Source organism: Calypte anna, chromosome 9, assembly GCF_003957555.1.
Source record: "Calypte anna isolate BGI_N300 chromosome 9, bCalAnn1_v1.p, whole genome shotgun sequence".
Taxonomy (NCBI): Eukaryota; Metazoa; Chordata; class Aves; order Apodiformes; family Trochilidae; genus Calypte; species Calypte anna.
Window position 1 is genome coordinate 1919693 of NC_044255.1, and position 21632 is coordinate 1941324.

At 39.5% G+C, this 21632-nt stretch overlaps 1 protein-coding gene across 4 annotated transcripts in view; it reads left to right on the forward strand.

The window, feature by feature from the left end:
• PAX3 (paired box 3) overlaps positions 1 to 19198 on the forward strand; it is a 76925-nt gene extending 57727 nt beyond the window's left edge. For 3 of the 4 annotated variants that reach the window (XM_030456148.1, XM_030456145.1, XM_030456147.1), the window contains 4 exons: positions 5991 to 6156; positions 7263 to 7477; positions 18305 to 18551; positions 19075 to 19133. In XM_030456148.1, the coding sequence (XP_030312008.1) occupies positions 5991 to 6156; positions 7263 to 7477; positions 18305 to 18551; positions 19075 to 19109 (663 nt within the window). In that variant the 3' untranslated portion in view covers positions 19110 to 19133. Of the gene's footprint in view, positions 1 to 5990; positions 6157 to 7262; positions 7478 to 18304; positions 18552 to 19074 lie in introns of all 4 variants that reach the window. The other variant, XM_030456144.1, reaches the window with a different exon arrangement.
• The last annotated feature ends 2434 nt before the right edge of the window (positions 19199 to 21632 follow it).

Below are 21632 nucleotides of genomic sequence, written 5' to 3' on the forward strand. Positions count from 1 at the left end.
TAAAGGGAAAGAAGGGATGTGATTTTGATTCTGTCTTTCTGGTCCCAGCTGCCTAAGGGCTTCAATTAGTGGTGCTTTAATTTATAAATACACAGTTCAATTTGCTTCTTACTCAATATTTTGCAGAACTATTTGGCTGCAGTGTTTTAGAAGCATTTGTTTAGGACGGACTCAAAGTCTTTTCAAAGAAACCTACAAGAGTTGAGTATGTTGGATCGCACTGGGAGGTGGTTGGAAATCCTTGTTCCTTTTGGCACAGCCTAGTGGTTTCTTGGTCTGGTCTTTTTCTCTTTTATTTTGTGTGTGGTGTTTTAATTTTTGTGGGGTTTTTTTGTATGTGTGTGGCAGTGCTTTTGCTTTTTTTCCCACCCCCCTTGTTTGTTTTAGAAGAACTCTGGTTTCCATCACTCCTCGGATCCCAACCACTATGACTTCCCATCACCAGGAACAACAGCTCCTGGCAGATGAAGAACCTGCAGCCTCACAGTGTTCCCACTGATGGCCACTGCAGGTTGTTCTCAGCCTGCAGGCAGCTCTGCTAAGGGACACTGAAAGGACACAGGGCCACCCATGGTATCCCTCTGTGCCTGCATAGTGTACCTTATTCCTCTGAGGCTGGGGGTGTGCAGATACAGCAGTGGAGCTCATTTACCAACCTCTTGTTGTTGATGAAAAGATGATTCTACTTTCTCTGGTCCCTGGCAGTGCTCCCCCCAGGGCTCATCTGATACTATGTTGAACCAGGATGGAAATTCATCCTTCTGCAAAAAGAGAAGAAAAATATTTTTTTCCCGAAAGTGCCTGCACAGACTGCTCTGAGGGCTGCTGAGCTAAGTGTAGGTCCAGCATCAACAGGAAGCACAGGAACAGGCAGTGCTGGGTGTCTCCAGAAGTGACACTGTCACTTTGTGTGAAGGTCCTGGAGGCAGCTCTGTCTGGGCTGTTGCAGCCCAGCTTCATTACCAGTTTCCTTCTTCAGCATCCCCTCTTCTCAAGGGAACCTCAGTGCTTCTGGGCATCAGTCCCTGATGGCATACCCAGCAAGGGCTCCTGCTTCCAGCATGATCAGACTTTAGCTTAAACATGTGAATTTTGGGAAAAAAGAGAGACAGGGAGTAGCAGCAGGTGGGGGAGGGAGTTACCATGAAAGTTACCAAAAGGCAAAAGGGGCAAAACCCTAAAACCCCCTCTCTCTAAAATTAGAAGTGCTGTTAACAATACATCAGTCTTTTGACTTTGTGTGGTTTTGGCACTCATGCTTGCAGTGGTCAGAACTCTGTATAACAACTTATTCATGGGTTTCCTGCAAAATTCACATTTCAAATGTTTTGCCTGGTTGGATCAGAGATCTTTTTGCCTTAAAAGCACATAGAGCACTCTGTGTTTATGATCAGACTGTTGAAATGTCAAGGCTAATTACACAAGTGTGTTCCCAAGTGAATAAATGCATCTTTTAAAGAATATCCTGTTGAGATCAACGAAATAAGATGTTGGCATGATCACTTGAAAACTACTTAAAGAAAAAATGATAATAAAAGGCAGGCTTTAGATATGACAGCATAGAAATGGGAGAAACCTATTAGTTCCTCTCCTTCTACATCACAATGTAAAAGACTTTTTTTATGTTCTATTGCAGAGTGATTTCTTTTTTGGTCAGTCCAGCTCCAGATGCTTGAAAAACTGGATCCTCTAATGCTTACTTCCCTTAAAGGACTATTTTATCTTTTTTTTTTATTGGGGCTCTGAATTCCATCCTCTCCAGTTCTGCTCTTGAGATGTGAATTTTGGCAAGACACTTGGGTCTATTTTGCTTCCAAATCATCTGGGCCATTTACATTCCATCTTTGAAACTGGTATAGAAACTGGGAAGCCAGAGCCTCACTGAAATGAGTGTGACTTGGCTTCTGGTGCAGCCAGTGCTTTGGGATGCTTGAGTCCCTCAGACAAGTCATGTTTCCTCTGCCCAGGCCTGCATTTTCACAACACCAAGCACGATGCTGACCTGATTTAGAGCTCCTGCATGATCCACCAACATGAGTAGCTCATATTCCTTCAGGCACAGTTCTGTTGGTGGAAGAAAAATATATTTTGAGTCTTCAAAATACAGCATCTTGCTCAACCCCTGCTTTTCCTATGGGGGAATTAGGGTGGTAGTGGGGATTTGAAGTACTGTCTCAGGTTGGTTTGCCTTCCACTGTGCCATTGCTGATGGAGGCAACAAAAGATGCCTTAGTTTGTCAGGTTAAGCAGATGTAGAGAGTTTAGAGTTGGATTTCTGTTACACTTTCTGCAGGGCAGTGCTTTCTGATGGTAGGACACTGGGGCTTTGTTATACTCTGAGCACCTCTGCACCCAGGTGATGATTGCTGCCCTCCCAGAAGGGAGAACAGAGGCTTCCTACAGAGAACCTGCTAGATCTGAAAAGGCCACACACAAGATGAGGATCTCTTCATGCTGTTGGAATGTGCTGGATGCGAGATGACATTGTGTTTCCATCATGTGGGAAATGTACAAACAAAAGAAAATATTTCCCCAGGTGCTTAAGATAAGTTTCTAAGACACCTTGGCTTGCTGTGACAAGATTTATTTTTGAGTCTTGGATTGATATTGGCAAAATCTTTCTAGGTTTCTTTAATTGGTGACAATAGTACATGTGGTTTCTTCAGGATATCTGCAAAAATTTTCTGAATCAAGGCAGCCAAAAATAGTTTGAGGTACTATCATTAATGAAATATATAAATTAATTTCATTAAACATAGGTAGGGTGTAACTGCTACTGCATAAAGTTTGGGGTCTGGCTAATTTTAGCAAACATTATATAATATGTAAATAAAATATTTAGGCTCGAGTTATTTATGTTTGCATAACTTTTCCTTGACTTTCCGAAACAGATTTTCAGGTTGTTAAGATTTCCAAATAATTCTGTTTGTATTTTTTATTCTTGTCTTACTGTTACTTTATTTCTTGTTGGTGTTGTGACAGGGATCTTCAGTGTGATCATATGGAAAGAATCGTGATAGTAGACTTGGTGCCACACTTATGGTCATTTTAAAGATAGAGTATTTTTAGTATTTTTACCAAGGTTGGTCCAAAGCCTGTTAAAATCAAAGGCAAACAAGTATATTTGTGTGATTCAGCCTCCTGGGGATTACTGTAAATGAGTGGGGGTTTTGTTTGTTTGGTTTGTTTTTATATTTTATGTGCCTCTAAAATGGAGGGTGATTATCAGTGGCAATAAGTGGTTTTGAATGTGTTAATGAGTTAATTTTGGATTAATGCTGGTGCTAGTCAGGTGCTGTTTGCCTTCCTGCTGCTCAGGGAAAGTAAAAAGCTGGGGCCAGTGACAGAGGTGCTGCTGCTGGAGTGGAAGTGGCCCAAGTGATGAGCCTGGAGCCACAGTTGTGCCAGCAGCCTGTGGTGCAGGAGTCAGGCAGGTAGCATGTCCCCTGGGACTGAGGTGCTAAATACACATTCTTGTTTCTGCACAGCCCAAGGAGGCTCCTGCACGCCCAGAGTCCCACATAATCTAACGTGGCTCCAGGTGGCAACAGAGCTCTGCACAAGTATGTTCCTCCCAGGGCTTCTGCAGGCAAGGATGCCACTGAGTACATCCCTTCTGGGGATGTTTAACACGTTTCTGCAGTTCTGAGAAAATGCAAGTCTATAAAATGAACCAAAATCTATGTGTAAATAAAAGCATAAACCTTGGCTTGATTGCAAATCACTTGCTGTTGAATTAAGTTTGTGATTTGGTTCTTTTTATAAAGATATAGGGCTTGAAGGCAAATGCTTGTCTGGAGAGAAAACAAAATCTCGATGCCTCATTTGCCTTGGGGAAATCCCCTCACGTAGTGTAGTTCAGTCAGCTTTCCCAAAGCATTTGAAGATCATCAGATAACCCTCTTGACCTGAAGAAGGGAGAGTGTCACAGAGACAGCCATAGTTAATGACCTGGGTAGGCTAATTACAACATCCCTTTGCTGTTCCCTGCTCCCTCCCTGACCTCCATTATCCTTAAGTGCTCTTTAGCAAAGCCTCTTCAGTGTGTCTTGCCTCTTTTTCCTTCTCCTTGGTAATTTTCAAAAGAAAGTGTTGAAGGATGAGAGACTGGTGGGCTCTGGGAGATGTAAGCAGGTGGAATGAGTCTGTGAGGAGTAAAAATTTTTACTTAAAAGTCAGTGAGAGAATTTAAGGGTATAGTGAGAGTTGAAAAAGGGTACAGATCTCTATAGGATGAAAAAAAACCAACCCGCTGAATTTAGACCCATCCTCAACTACTTCTAACTGCAGATCTGTGCCTTGTCCCAGCTGCTTTCAGATCCAGTTTGTGTGGAGGGTTAGTGCATCTAGCAAAAACATGAGAGGGGTTCCTGAGGTAGAAGAGAGGCTTCATCTATCCCTCTGTCCTAAATCTTGAGCTGGGGTTGGAGTGTGTAATTGAGGAGTGGCTGTTGTGGCCAATGGAGGAGGCAGCTGTGTGGACTGAGCATCCTATTCTGAAAAGAGGATGAAGCCTGATCAAGCTACATGGTGGCAGATGGCCCACATCAGAAACCAGATGGCCCACTGAGTCCCACCACTCCTGCTCTGAAACAGCAAGCAGAGAAGCAGCCAAGAGTGCAGTCCAAAATGTTGTTATGCTCTTATGGAAGGGCTACTCATGGTTTTGCAAATGATGTTACACCTAGAATTCCAGTCTGTGGTGCTGACTGATAAGCCAGCCCAGGCTGTTTGCAGAATGGAGGGCAGATGTGAGACCCTGCTTACTTTTATAAATATGTCTATTTGTGACTCCTCAGCTGAGGTGCTGCCTTACAGGCTGCCCAGTTGTACTTTGTAAGATGCTAACTCTCTGTTAAGGTCTTATTTAATTGACAGTAGTCATAGAGGATCATTGCAGTTGCTTCAGGGTGTACAGTTATGAGTAATTATCTGCTTGTTTACTAATGTGTGTAGCCTCCCTTCTCTTAAACAACCTTTCTTTTCTGCAGGGGTTCACCTCATGGACCTGAGTGCTGTAATCTAGAAATCGCTTTAAGCCTGCAGCAGGGTAGTGTGGATGCACCTTGGTCCAGGCACCCCTGCTGGGGCCAGTTACCTTTCCCATTTGTGGCATGTGTAATTGCTACAGCATCTCTATTAATTTCTGTGGTTTGCAACCCTTATTATATCTGCATTTGTGAGGTCTTGCCTCTTCTTTCTTGGAGTCAATAAGAGCCATCCAAGACCCAGAAAACTTAAAACATGAACTGAGAATGACGTGAAGGAAAGCAGATTTATAGCTAAAATGTTCCACTAATGCAAACCCCAGCTGCTTGGTACCCTGTCCTGGGAACAGATTCCAAAGTGGTTCTGAAATGCTAATCTAGTACTGCAGTTCTCATCTACTGCTAATGTCAAGCTTGTTAAGAGATGTTTTGTACACATGTGAATACACCAAAAATTTCTGGGAGGGATTTGTGTGTTTTGTACATGGGCTTGTGTTTTTCAAATTAAAAGCTTACAGTTCTGTTGATCATTAGGGCAATATAGTATCCCACCATGAATACAAGCACCTTCCAATAGTGCATTAAATGATGTTGCTGCCTTGCTAGCAAATTAAATATAAAGATAATACTATCCAGACCACATAGGTTTGGCTGGCACTTAGATCAAATGGAGAGGTATTTTCCCTTTCTCCTTAAATCTGGCACAATAAAGACCACGACTGAGAGCTATTAAAAACACAAAAGCTTGAAAGCAGTAGTCAGCTTGTTCCTCAGAAGGTGGTATTTGAGAGGCAGGTAAGGTCTGGGACTCCTGTCTGCTCTCCTTTGAATGGTGGGAAGGGATGCCAAAGGCTCCTTTCTCATCTAGGAGCTCTGAGCCCAGTGTGCATCTTCTGTATCCCTCTTCTGACCCCGAATGTATTTCAAATGTGCTGCTGTTGTTTCTGATGCACACATGTTCACTGTACAACAATCAAATGTACCTAATTAAAACGTTTGTAGGTCTGGTTTAGTAACCGCCGTGCTAGATGGAGGAAACAGGCAGGTGCCAACCAACTGATGGCTTTCAACCATCTGATCCCAGGAGGATTTCCACCCAGTGCCATGCCAACTCTGCCAACCTACCAGCTCTCCGAGCCCTCCTACCAACCCACCTCCATACCCCAAGGTACAGTAGCCAACAGGTACTTGGTTAAAATAATGCTACTGGAGGGTTCCTGTGTTGATCCTTTGTAGAATCATTTTCTTCTCGAATGTAGAAAAATGGGTGTTTGCCAATCTAGGGTCTGAGTCAGCGAGGACCTTGGCAGCCTGTTTAAGAGATCAGTTTTGTTTTGCTGCAATAAAAGGGCCAGTTACACAGAGAGGGTGCTAGCCAGAGAAACAGAAGCCTCATGCACAAAGGAGGTGCAATATTTGGTGAAGCAACGTGCACACTTCCCTACCCTTTGCTGCATTGGACACTGGGGAAGGAGGCAGCAACTGCATCCTTTCATCTTTGTTGCTTTTGATAATGGTGCACTGGAAACTTCTGAGAATACTCAGAATATTTATCTGATGATGGACCATCTTGTTCCACATTGGACAGCAGCAAGTCTCAGTATGGTAAAAATTTATATAAATCTGACCAGAAATTATGTGAACTCTGATGGGTTTGGGGAGGGGGGAACCAGAGCTTCAAATTCAGGCTGCCCTAGATGTTACTGATCAAGAAAAACTTTACAGATGAGTTGTTGTAAGACAAGTTACTGTTCTCTCCTTGCTCTCCCTCCTTAGGATTTGGATCCTAACTGTTGGTGGATGTCTTTGCTAGGCCACGTTCTAATGAAGGCAATTTAGCACTTCCCAGGGCTTTTCCCATCCATTGCTAAGTTTACTACATGTTACAGCAGAATTTCTGTGCTGAGACCAATAAGGGAAAGCCTGTTACCAGTCTTCTAAACAATTAAAGATTTTCATATATATGTATGTATATATAAAAATATTGAAATACAACATTTATTTTTAATTTTGCTGGAGCAATTCTGAACAATATATATCCACTAAGGACTGTCTGAAGCTGGCATGTGTCTGTTGTATCAGTTTTTACAGTCTTTTAAGAATTTTTATGTAACTTAGCTGGCCAGTTAAATATCTAGCAGCATTAAAGACTTACCTTTCTATTTTGACACTTAGCTCCTTATGAAATTCTGTCAAGCAGAGCTTCACATGATGAACTTATTATGCCAGAAAAAAAATGAGGAAAATGCATCAACATGTTTGTTTTGCTTCTAGCTGTGTCTGATCCAAGCAGCACGGTCCATAGACCTCAGCCTCTCCCTCCCAGCACTGTACACCAAAGCAGCCTCCCTTCAAACCCAGAGAGCAGCTCTGCCTATTGCCTACCCAGCACCAGGCATGGATTTTCCAGCTATACAGACAGCTTTGTGCCTCCGTCCGGGCCCTCAAATCCCATGAACCCTGCCATTGGCAATGGCCTTTCACCTCAGGTCAGTCCTGTGTTTTCAGACAGAGGATTTGCTGTATACCAGAACCAAAGAGTCTATTCCCTCAGGCCATAGTATAATGAATTGCCAAATTTAAACCATAATGTATTCTTTATACAAGCCACATGATTTCAGTTTGCTAGTTTCCTTTTTTTTTCTTCCTTTCTTTTTTTTTTTTCTTCCTTTCTTTTTTTTTTTTTTCTCCTACTGGCTGAATCAAGAGTCATAGCTTATTTAATTTCATGTGATATATAATGTAATCATGCAAGCTTTATGTTTACATTCAGTTGTCAAGCATTTGTAATAGCATTTGCTATTTTCCTGAAGATCCATGGCTAGGCACAGAAAGTAGATTATTTAGGTTTTCTATAAATAAAATATCTCTTTACACCAACCTCACCAAGGTTTCACTAAATGGTCCAGGAAAATTACAGGCACGATGTATGAGGAGAGTTCCAAGGGCTGAGCAGTACACATTGAGATGAGCCCTAATCGAGTTATAAATACATAAATTAGGAGTATTACTGCTCTTAGGCAATATCTAAATGCATGAATACCATAATTGTTTTTCTAATTTGCATGAGCTCCTTTTAGGAAATCATGTTAATAAATTGGCTTGATAATTGAGTGTCAAAAGGTTGGTTGAATTTTCCTACATGCAGCATCTGTCTGAAGCTGACATTATTAGCTCCAGCTTGAGTGGATGGTAGTTTGTTGTATTACTGAGAGCTTTGCCCAGGTGCTTGGAAAGAGATGTCCACTAAATTCTGAGAAGTCACAAAGAGGATGCTATCTATAATTACAATCAGGAATCTCTTCAGGGCTGAAAGTGAGAGTTTTAACAGCTTTATCTTTTTTCTATCCTTTTTTCCTCTCAGTAGTTAGGAAAACAGAGAGAAGCTCGGAATGACACAAATGAAAAGTGAAAAGACAATTATACTCAATTACACACTAATCACTGACTATCACCACTGCCTAAGCAGGCAGAGGGCATTCTAATAGGCAGAAAATGAGATTTTAATGGCACAAAGGGTGGCCAAAATAACGACTCGTATATCTTTGCCTCCTTGGTTTTCTTCAACTTGTGGTTTGCATCTCGGGAGTACGGTTCCTGGTTCCTGTGCAACGGTGATAACTCTGTGCAGCTGAAAAGTTCAAAGGCACTGGAGTTGAAAAGAATGAATAACAAAGGCAATGAAATAAACATTTTTGCCCAAAGGCAAAAGTTCATAAACCCTTTTTTGTAACAGTAAATGTAATTAAGTTTCACAGATTCCTATAGCGTAGAGTGGGGTACAAAACTTTATGGCTTGAAACCTCTGGAAAAAATACCAACAGAAAAACAAATGGTTGTGCTTCCAAAGAGATTTGAATGAATTTTGTTCTAGAGAACACTTTTTTTTTAATGGCTAGTTTCATAGTGTGCAAGTCTTCCACAGTTTTGATGTACAGATCTTTCTGTATTAATCCATCCAAAGAAGTGGTTGGTGTCAGCTGAAGTGTATGTTGGTTCTGGCTCTGGAAAATGTGATCTTTCCCTTTCACAAAGCTCTTATTGTCTGTGACACAGAAGTGGAGAACAACAATATAGAAATCTTGTGATGTCTGGTCAAAGTGGGACAAAAAAGTGAGGCCGGGTTTTGTCCCCTCAACATCTTGCTGATTTGAGGTCTGATATAATCAAAAGGAGATCCTGGAATAGATTACATGTCTTTAATCAGTTACTGTGCTTTTTTACACCCAGCCCTGTCTTTATGCTATGAATCTTCTGGGTTTTGTTCTTTTTCCTTAGACTTTTGAAACCTTTTCCTACCCCAGTGCTTAGAGGTCCTGGCCCATTCCTGCATTTATGCCACCAGGTTTAGGAGAAGGCTGATCACATAAAAGCTGATGTTTTGTTCATCACTGACTGCAGATGGGAGATTACTTATTTCCATGTACATTTCCATGAGCAGTTTCTTGGTAACTGAATGATTATTTCACTGGCTGATAAAAATCATTGCATCAAACAAACATGCAAAAAAAAAACCCCAAACCAGTTCTGAATTCATGAGCTGTTATCAGAAGTTCCTCTCAAACAATTTTGGGGCTTAGAAAACACATGTGTCTATGAAATGACATGTGTAGGCTTTGAGCTTATGTAAGGGAGTGACACAGCCTCAAATATGTAAATTATGTGCAACAAACTGTGGGACTCTGGCAAAACAGCACTTGTGCTTTATGCCTGAAAGAGCAGCAGCAGACGTCAGTCACATACGTGTGATGTTACTGGGTACAAAATGCCTCTCAGTGGTGGGCTGTGTCACAGTGCACCCCCTCCCTTCTCAGGCTTCCTCAGGGCTCTTCCTGCAGGCATCCAGGTGGCTTCCAAGTCAAAACCCAGTTCAGTGTTGGAGGTTTCATCAAGAGAGGGAAACAGGAGATTTCCTGCTGAGTGGGCATGTTGTAGTACTCTGCATGTGTGCATGGAATTTAGATGAGAAGGAAGGAAGGTCTTTTTGCTAGCCAGTGGATTTTTGACCACAATAAATCTGGCTGTGTGAGCAATTAACATAATGTTTCCACCCATTAATGTCCTCTCAGGCAAGTGCTCTGGATGTACCCAGTGTAAAGCTGAATTTACAGTTACTTGAGGGGGCAGGGGAAGCGTTGTCTGAAGCCAAAAGATCCTCTGTGATTTAAAAAAAAACAGCCCTCAGAACTTGCAAAAAAAAAAAATAATAAAATTCTAGTATCAAGATTCACAGGATCATGTTCATACAAGACTTGAAATTCCCTTTCCCCTTAGACTTCAATTTATTCCAAATGAGGGGTTCTGACATATGGACCCCTGGGGAAGCTTTGTTTCCCACACAGGATGTTTTCTTTCTAACTTTGTTCTGAGTATGATGGACAAAGATGATGTTTCAGGTAACCATGAGGTAATGGCAGAGAAGGAGAGAGGGTTAGGGTGCTCTAATTTTCTTTTTGTCTTCTTAGCCATGAACTTGGAAGTTAGAGAAGACTATGATTTAGTCAGGTTTAGGAAGCAGAATGCTCCATGGTGTGCCTGTCTTTCAGGGAAATAAAATGGTTTTGCTCTTGTTTAAAAGAATAAGACTAGAAGGAGTCCTACCTCACCAATACTATTCAGCACTTCTTAACATTAAGACAAGAACTGCAGCTGGTTTCCAGATGATGGATTATTCTCCTGGTTTAACTGGTTTACTTGCTGCTATCTGACTGCAGTGAGACAACCTCTGTCTAAAAGACCTGAAAATGGTTGACTTCTGCAGGAATAAGATGAGGATTAATGTTCTGAGTTAGGGGTAGCCAGGAGTGTTCTTGTTTGTATTTCATGGAAAAGCAAGCAAACTGCTAGCATGCCACCTCAGCCAGAGCTCTTTAAATATAATGTCAGAACAGAGATTATTAGTGTGTAATATATGTAAATTGAATATTTTTGTGTGTTTTATGCTTATTATGCAGCTCCTTCACTTCCATGCATACATTTATAGGGATATTGTATTTCTTTTTCAAATTAGTTTTCTCTTGCTCAGGAGATTTTCTTTTAACAAACATTTGTTAACACAGAATTCTTAGGGAGTAACATATCTATGTGCTCATAAATGTGTAGGGGGCTTAAGCATGGAGCTGCCAAGTCACTGTCTGATCCTGGCATGAACAGCCATCACCAGCTCTTCCATGGATAGCAGAACAACTGGAAAACCACTTGTCTGGCAAGTGCAGGTGTATGGTCTTACTACACAACAGATTGTTTTTAAGGCAGGATATCAGTATTTTGAACTGCTTCATTTAAAATCAGAATAAAGGCTTTTCCGCTGTACAGGAGCATCCCTTGACCTTGTCATGTGCTTTTTACTAGTGGTAAAGCAGCAGAGTTTTCTCCAAGCCAGGCTGTTCAGGCAGTTTGCTAGTTTTGAAACCTGCCATTTCATACCCAGACTTAACTAGTAGGGTTTTTTTTCCTGGAAAGAGAACAAACATGCATAACCTCTTCCCCCATGGACATAATTTTTTTCCTCCTTGTCCTTCAGAAAAGTTGTCCTATCTACTGTTCCCTCTTGCTTGTCATCTCCTTCCATGACAAAGACAAATCAGAGATTTTTTAGAGTCTGTAGTTTCAAATGGGAAGTGGATTGAGTGTTGAGTAGGTTGTGTGGGAGATCATAACAGTCTCTAACAAAGTCTGCAGTTCTCATGCCACTACCTGGAGCTCAGGTATAATCTTGATGAGAAAATGTCAAGCTTTCTCTGAACAGCAGTGAAGATGCAAGCTGTTTCAAGGTTTCTTTCTTCTACTGTCAAAACATTTCACTGCCCGAGTTTCAGCATGATGCTGTAACTCTTTTTGGTAAGATAGATCTTAGGCAATTGGCTTCTCTTAAGCCTTTGAGAGCACTTGGTTTGAATTAACTCAAAGTATGGATCTGATGGCAGCTGTCGAATCAGTCAGATACATTCATATTGTCTTTAGCTCTGCTTTTAAGGGGAACACAGGAACCAGTGGCTAAAAACTTGCATTCCCTCATAAAGAGGAACAGAAGAAGAAAAAAAAAAAGAGCAACCACTATTTGATTTTATTTTTTCCTATACCTTCTGTTGAATTACACAATTGGTTGTCCTTAGAAACATTTCATCTGGGTACAAGTCCCACACCAATGAGAAGCTCAGGATCTTTCTGACAATGAACTTTGGCTTTGAGAGCTCTTTGCTTAATGACCCAAGAGCATGAGACAGAGGTCAGGGATTTCTTTGTGAGAAAGTTAATTCACTTTATATAATTTTCATGAGCATGAGTTGTGGTTTGTAGTTTGGTTTTTTTACTAAAAAAAAAGAAAAAAGTTAAGCCAATTGGATTGATTATTTCTGTGTCAGGAATGGGCACAAATAAATGGGGTGCAATAGTTTCATAGTTGAAATTGTGCAAGAATAATTGTTTTTAAAATATGATAATATTTAAATATAAGTAAATATATAGAATATAATATATATATATAAAATAAAATATATTAATATAACTACAGCAATAAAAAAAAGTGACCTTACATTTCTAATATCCACCTTCACTTATGTCTCTGGGTCTGTTTCCACCTTCGTTTCCACCATGCCAGGAAATCTTGAGGGGAAGTGGGCTTCAGCCTTTGAAACTAATAGGTCTTCTCTTGCAGCTCATCAATCTTACATGGAGATAAAAACCTCTGGGCTTTTGTGGAAGTCTAAGCCAATTGTACTGTAATTACATGAGAATAAAGTTTTAGAATACAACAAAAAATATATTAGATACAAAAATGTAACAGTAAAATGATATGAAATATAGAACACATCTCAGTTTCTTGGTTTCCTTAACCCTTTTTAAAGATGACAATGCTCACAAAACTAAGCCATCTTCTTCCATAATAATTTGTACAAAATACACACTCACAGGCTGAGTATTCGGCACCACTACAGCCCTTAAAATATATTTTTTTACTCTTGCTACACATTGAAGTTGAATTTGAACCACTTGTTGAGTGGAAGTATGAGTTAGCCCTTCCTAGTGAATATGATGGTGAACTTCTAATTCTTTAATGAATTTTCAAAATAGAAATATAAACAGGAATCTGAATAGCTGTGTATTTTTTCAGTTAAGGACTGGTATGCCAATGAGGGTTTTGTTGTGAGTAGTCACAGAAAGCTCTCACTTGAGTCCTGAAATTATGCTCTATATTTTAGATTTCCAAAGAAAGGTACTAAAAAAACTCTGGGGTGTTTCAGTGAAAAGCATAAATTGCAGTGGGATTGGCAACCTTAGCAAAGACACTCTAGAAAACCATGGATCAACTTTGAAATGCATCAGGCTCAATTTCTTCCTTTGAAGCTTCCCACTCCTCTAGAGGTGACTTTCATTTCATCAGCCATCAGTAAAAATAAAATTTTCTTATAAAAACAGACTGAGTACAGAGTCGGGATGCAAAAAGCCTTCCCCAAGTCAAAATAGCAAAATATCTATTTTTCCTTTATGGGGCTTTCTGGTTTACTTTTTTTGTCCTGATGTTTTTGCAGCTTTTCCATACAACCAGGAACAAGATAGTTGGCTACCCCTAGAGATTATCTGATAACCCTATCTAGTCTTGTGATTCCATGAACCAGCACTTGAAAAAAGACAAGTTCAGTGACAGACTGTGGTAATGTTGTGAACATTAGTAATCTCCTGCAGATAAAAATATAATTCATGAAGGATCATGTTATCTTCTTAATTGCACTGAATATCCATCAGTAAACCTTCTCTAATTTCAGTGTAGCTACCACTGATGTCTAGTGGTGTGAAATCAAGATGAGGTCCCACTTGATATGAGTGTGCAGGAGGTCAGACCATCAGATACTCAGAGTCAGTGTGTTTGCTCCTATTTTTATTAACCAAGTATGTGCTTCCAAGTGCTTGCTGTTTGGCATGAAAAGGCTTTCTGTTGAGTTTCTTCTTATGTTTGACAGAAATATGAATATATAAAATGAATCAGCAACATGTTTCTAGGATCAATAAGTATTGATCCATGCAGCTGATTAGTCTTCTGAAATCTCTCATTCTAATGCATTAGAACCATCCTTTCTGTCTTCTCTCTTGTGCAATAGTCTGATTTTTGAGAGATTTTTCTAAAGTGGAAAGAGTTAACAGCAGGTTATGCCATTCATCTCAGAAGGAGTTTGAAATTTTCAATGTTGGTGATGAATGAGGGTATCTGACCCACATCTGTTTTACATTAGAATGGAACATTGCCCTGACATCTTTAGGAGCATTTGTCAAGATTCCCTGGACAGAGCTTCTGTAAATTACATGCTGCAAATGTGTCAGGGTCAGATAAGAGGATATCATTAACTCCACTAAAGTTTACTCATGATTCTGTCAGTTTGACTTAATACGTTAACTGCCAACAACCTTCCTTGAGCTGTTTCATTAAATCTTTCACTCGCAGGAGGAGAAAAAAAACCTAGCACTGTACCCAAAAATATTGCACATGTTCTTTTCTCATATATCATATTAATTGCAGGCACAGTCACAAAGCATATTAAATGCAGGCATGCGTAAATGAATTAAAACATATGAGAGTTTTATTGTGCCCAGGGTAGGTCCTGCATCCTAAAATACCAACCACATTAACTGGCATAATGTTTCATTTAAATAGAATAAGCTTTTTCTCAGTTTAATGGTCTTTGTTGATAATAGAAGTATTTTCTAATAGCTGATAATGGGGCAGATGTGGTGTACATGATCTTTAAGGCTTTCATCATTCAATTCCTCCTCTTCTTGCTGGATTATATCCTCAGCTCGTGATGCCGTGCTCAGCCCGGCAGCAAGGGGTTTGTCCCAGTGAATATTTTGGTTTGCTTGGGATGTACTCTCTGAAAACTATTCTGCAGAGAGTTTAGTTGCAATTTGCTGTGTTCTCTCTGCTTATTCCTAATTGCACCTTTGTTTTCTAATAGATTGGAGCTATTTGGCCAATTATATATACTGCTTTTTTTAATATGCGTGATGATGCATCAATATTTCTTTGTATTTTATTTTTTTTTTTAATGAGAACAAAATATATGTGGCCACAACCATACACCCAGTTGTGTGGTGGTGGTTTGTTGGGGTTTCTGGGGGCTTTTTTGGGTTTTTTTTGTTTGTTTTGGGGGGGGTAGGGAGGACAGAGGGATCTCTTTAAAAAAAAGAATTGAACAGTTGCAGCAGCTAGGTGTTTGATCAGCCCTTGATTTTCCTTTCATCTTCTTTGGGATCCAGATCAGTGAGGATGACAATTACTACCTTGGCTTTCCCAAAGTAACTCAGAGGGAAGTACATGGTTTCTAGCAATTGGGATGGTAAATGTCTTCAGTCAACTTATTTTCTTCCCTCATTATTGTAAAGCAATCAGTCTGTTGACCAATTTAGAATTCTCCTGTTCCATGCTAGCGGAAGATCTGGGCTGCAAAATCCAGATCTTGTAGACCAGTAGACAGAGGGTGCTGAGCATCTTGCAGACATGGCCCATTAATGGCTTTCTAATTGATTAGGTGAAAGTCAGCCATGCCCTTCCTGTAACTCCTTGTACGGGTGATAAGGTCATGGCACATTCCCTATGAAAGCCTTCTGCCCTCAGGCTGCTTCCCTTATAGCTTTCAAAACAGACATGATGAAAAATCTAATTATTTAGATACTAATCAACTGCAGGATAATTCTGAAGGCCTCTGAAGAAGATATTTCTGAGATGATTACTGTTTAGACTTGAGTTTTCTCCACCTGAGAGACAGAGAACTGTGTCAGGTCTACCCCAAAATGTCTCTTAGGTGCATATGAGCTTACTAAAAAGATGCCTGAAGACTTGTGTTATCTGATTCATTTAAAGCTTTTAAAGTAAACCTCACCAAATACTAATTTTAGTTTGTTGGAGAAGATAAATCTCTATCCAAATATAGATGCTACCAAAAATGGAGTGGGTTTTGTGGTCACATCTGAATCCAGGTATATATTTCAAGACTGGTATTTAAAATAACTTCCAGTCCCAAAGTTTTTGACCAAATAATTAAATATTTAGTCCAAATAATGGTGTAGGTGATATTCTATTGAAAATATTAAAGAGAAAAAAATAAGTTTAGTTCAAGTACATAGTTGGTGAAGTATCTATTTGCCCAGTTCAACAACTGGTCCTGCAAGTGCAGGTAAAAGCAAGGTGTGATGGGAGCACGTGTGATTGGGCCAACATAAAGATTTTTCAGAGCAGCAATTTTAAATGTAAATGTTTAAGTTAAGCTATGTTTTCAGTGGATCCTTCTCTTCTTTTAGATTTATTAGTGTTAATTTTAAAGAACAAGGACTGAAATGAACGAAGACTAAATGAGCATAGTTTCTGGTAGTGTATCCTGCTGATGCAATGTCAGGTCATTAACCATGTTATGTTTTCATGCCTATATAACTTTCCAGAGGCATAAGAGAAATATTTAATATCTAAAATAGAAATACTTTTTTAGAAATTTTCTTCTAAAAATTAGTTCCTGAAAAGCCTGAAAAAGTTGAGGCCACAACTATTTTCAGCTTTTAGAGGTTTGTGGGAGAAAATGCTGCAGTTTGCTAATGCAAATAATCTGATTTTTTTGATCTGAGGTGATTCCAGTGATATTTTAAAATTGCTTTTTATTAACCTCAGTTTTTTAGTAGCTTTTGTGCAGTGAAAATGTTGTTTGAGCTAAATGGAAAAGAACTTATAGACTGAATCCAGGTTTTTTGTGTGAATGCTTCAGTTTATGAAACACTCAAAATGCCATCAGTTAAATTCATTTTTTCTGTTTAATGAAACAAATGAAACATACCAGTGCTGTAAGTAGCAGCTGAACTTCTTTCTTAGCATCTCTTTTTTCTGAGGGAGGTCTTGGGTCCATCTGATATGGAGGTGTTTTGTGTTCTTCATGCCAGTATCAGGGTGCCTTATTTTGAAGTACTCAGGATTTGCCTCTTGCTCTGCCCCTTATCAGACATAAAAGACCAGGACACATCTTTCCTACTTAGGTCATCACCCCTGGAGCTTTAGTTATTTATTTCTTTTTTAAAAGGCAGCTCTGGGACTACCAATTGCCTACAGTAATAATCCCTTTTCTTCTGCAATAGAAAATAAATACAGCTCAAGAAGGAGCATCAGAACTTTAGGGACTAGACATGTTAAGAGGAGCACAGATTTGTTCTTTACAAAATAGACTCCAATTTCAAGAATTTCTTTTTAGTTTCATTTAGGCAGTGCAGTAAAGATAAATTGTGATGGAATAGCACACCTGTCAGGTATTTGTAATGTCTTTTTGGAGTAAGAACAACCTGTAAATGATGTGAATATGATTTGGCAGAATCTGTACACTGGTTATAAGCCACAAAATATTTCTCAGGCTTTGAGTCACAGCATCTTTCAGCAGGAGCTGTTATCTCAGTTATTTTCAAAATGTCCTATAGAGGTGTGCTGGGAAAGGAAAGGGATACTGACCTGTAATGTGAGTGATCTTGTACAACAATAGCTTGACACTGTAGCTTCCTTCACTCATGATTGAAAGCACAGGTGCTTTTATTATTTTTTACCTCTTTTCAACTAGAAATTATGGCCCAGAAGTCTGGGCTTTTGTAGGGACAGGCATGAATTCTCTACTAATCTCTTTTCAGCTAATCTTGGCTACTGGTTTCATAGCTGTTCATGTACAAGTAGCTTAGTAAGGAAGTCACAGTCAACTTGAAGGCAACCTGGAACACTTGGCCCCTTGTGTCCTCTAACTCAGTGGGACAGAGTTGGGAACTGGTTATAAGACCAGCACTTTGCTCTGTCACATTCATTTCAACACAGGGCATCCAGCAGCCAGAGTTCTGGCTGCTCTGCCCCTTCCCCACACATTGTGGTGTGGGGGCTGGGATCCTTTTTACTTCCATTGGTGCCCTGATCCACTCCATATTAATTTCATTTTAGTGGCTGCTGGTCTTGGGGGGGGAAATAGTGAACTTGTTCACAGATTTTCTGTGTTTGCCAATGATACAAGACATCATAGCTCGAGAGTCTCTACTTGCTTCTCACCTTGTTTTAAGTGAGTCCTCAAGGAATAACCATCTACAGAGATGGGGTATGGAAAAATCATAAGCTTTAAAAATTATTTTCCCTTTTTTCCCTTGGTATAATTTTTTACTGGTTTTTAGCCATTAGGGTCTTTCTGGTAGTTGACAGTCAAATAACAGTTCAAACACCAAAATCAAACGATAGACTTGAGTATCCCTGCAGCTCTGTAAGCAGCACAGTTCTTCACCTGTTTTAACCCTTTTTATCATCTGACCTTTTGTTGTAGGTAATGGGACTCCTGACTAACCATGGTGGTGTGCCACACCAGCCCCAAACTGATTATGCCCTGTCCCCTTTAACTGGGGGCCTGGAGCCCACCACCACGGTGTCAGCCAGCTGCAGCCAGCGGTTGGATCACATGAAGAGCTTAGACAGCCTGCCCACATCCCAGTCCTACTGCCCACCCACCTACAGCACCACGGGCTACAGCATGGACCCTGTCACTGGCTACCAGTATGGACAGTATGGACAAAGTGAGTATGGGGATGCTGGCACTGGGAAGAGCACCACTGGACCTGTTTATTAACTGTCCCTGTTTTCTGTCTTTAATAAAATGATGAACAGATAGAAACGGCTGCCTGCTCCTTCTCTCCAAAGCTGAGTGGAGTGCACTGGTGAGATTGTTGTATTGGAGCAAGATTTCTGCTGCATAATTATTTTCTTAAGTGATGTCAACAACATCTTGATGTTATTAATTGTTGAGACATGAAACCTGATTGCCATTAGGTAAAACATAAGGGTTGTCCAAAATGAAATAACCACTGGCATTCCACTATTAGAAACACATGTTCTTAATGAGGTCAGCTCAAGAATCATTACAGTGTATAATCCCAGATACATAGAGTTTTGTCAAACTTGTCCTAGGAATAAAAATATTAGTCTCTTTCCTTTGATATATCAGTATTAAATATGACAATGTCAACCTGTAGTTGGCATGGCCCCATGATGTGAGGTTGTCACAGCATGACTTAAAAAGCTTCTTTTGCTTTCCTGCAGGTGCCTTTCATTATCTGAAGCCAGATATTGCATAAATGAACTGTCCACTTCAAGTGAAAGCTGGTCTTGTTTTCCGGTCTCACTCCAAGGCTTGGATACGAGGGATCTTCTCAACACACTGCAGCCTAAACTGGGGCAGTCCCACTGAGAGAAGCTGGCTTGTTGTGTTCTCTCCAATCATAGCTTTTAGTAGACTTTGGAAGGCTGGATGAAGCTACACAGAAGACAAAGGCCAAAAGCAATAATGAATAAATAAATGGGACATGGTTCATTATGAGTGGGTATACAAAACAGAGCAGTATTTAATATCACTGCCTGGCAAAACATTCCGTTTTTGTTGTTGAAATTAATGTGCATTGATTGGGACAAATAGAACATTTTGAAACTTGGAGCAGCTTAGCTCTGCATACTCTGACTCATCTGACATCCAGTGCTGACTTTAGTCTAACTTTAAAACTGCTCAGCTTCTGAAGCAAGGACAGGAGAACCTCTTTCATTTTACACACTGGAAATTGTCATCAAGAGGAAATGTCACAGTCCATAGGAACTTAGGATAAGTGTGAAAGACTTCCCAAGCAATTTAGTGGTTACCTTACCATGCTTTTGTACTCATGTTGTCAATGAATGTCACTTGCAAGTTTTGCTTTACCAAGAGACAAGATCTTGTGAAACAGATGGTACCTTTTTGTATGTGGAGTTTTCCTAGTCTGTTGTACCTTTGCAAACAAACACAGGAGAAAAAAAAAAAATCAACAACAATGTAACTGAATTATCAAAACTGCCTAGCAATGTGCAATACTGTGTACCTCACACAAACTTTGGGATCATCCAAAGTCAGATAGATAGAATCAGAACTATATTTTTGCAGGTACTTTTATTTTTGCAGTGCATGATTCCTGATGAAAAAAATACAGATGTGTTGTGGTGTGCTGGACAACTAAAATCCAGCTTGCTTATCATGATTTAAAGGTCATTTTCAGGAAACAATACGAAGAAATAATTGCGTTTACATTCTTTTTAGTGACATACGGGACATGGACAGAGATGGACCTGTATTGGACACGTTTGTTTAAATTATACAATAATATCCAATATAGAAACTATAATTATAGGAACCAAGGTTTACAAGAAGTTTTCATTGTGACATTTTAGAATGTCAATAAATTTGTGTTTTGTGTTGTTGAGAGGAAGATGAAGAAGATGGAAGGCGGTGTTATTTATTTCTCTCTATTCTTGGAAGGAAGAGGGAGGCAGAACACAAATACATTCCTTTTAGCATTATGGACTATGAAGTAGTGAGTTAGGCTAGGTTCAGTACAGAGGTTAGCTCAGTCTTAAGGGTGATGGAAAATGAAATATTATCATTGTGTTGCAGCCTCTACGACAACAGATGTTGTAAAAAACGAAAACAAACCCACAAAAATTTCCAAATATAAAAAAAAAACAAACCCCAAAACAAAACCCAAACGTCTTTCATGTAAAAAGTTCAGTAAATATTTACTATTTATAATGAATAAACATTATGAAGACTTGCAAAGCACTGATTTTGTCCTAAAATGTAGTATTGTGCTAAATACATCAATGCATTTTAATCTGAATATAATGAAGAAATAAACCATGTTATCTTCAATGCCAACTTGTAGTGATTGTCAGTGTATTCTGCACACACCAGAGGGCTGTGGGAGGCTCAGGCAGCATCTTTGCTTAGGTATTGCTAATGTGGAACCTGGAGCTCACCTTATAAATGAACTATGCATTTTTCAACTGCTGTTGGTACCAGCAGTACATCTTCCCAACCTGAGAAAGACTTTTCTCTTTGCTGTTCATTTAAAAGGAAAAAAAAAAACCTCAAAACAAAAATAGCACAACAGCAATTGGGATGCCTTTGTGCAGTGCAAGAACTTTGTGGTCAGTTATGGGTGGTATCTGTCCTCAATTTTTTTTTCCCTTAGACACCCAAGGAATTTTATAATGGGCTTATTCACAAACAAGATATATATATATAATATATATATATATAATATGACAAGAAATTAATTTAGGGCAATACCAGTGAGGCCATCCAAAACCCGGAGCAACTTGAATTCATTAATCACTTTGTCTTGTTCACTTCATCTGCAAGAAAACCTGTATTCTGATTGGAATATCCTGATTTTAATTTCTTTTGGCTTTCCAGTGACCTCTAGATATTGCCTACAGCCACACAGAAATAATCTGCAAAGATATGAACGAATTCACTAAATTAAATGGATAAATTTCTGTTAAATTAACATTAGATAGGTATTTTGTTTATATTATATATATGAAATTGCAATCCTCATCCTATACTGCTTGAAAAAGTCTTGTGTATCTTTCAGTTTATTCTGTAGCTAGTGTTACTATAAATCAGTGTATACATTTATACAGTCACAGGGTTATAAAAAACACCACATGAGCTGATCCAAGTCTATTCAAGATAATTTTTCTATTGTAAAAGAACCAAAATTGCAGTCTGCTTCTCTGGTCATTGTATGTAATGGGTCCTTTGGTCTGTCAGATTTTCACTACCTACCTATTCT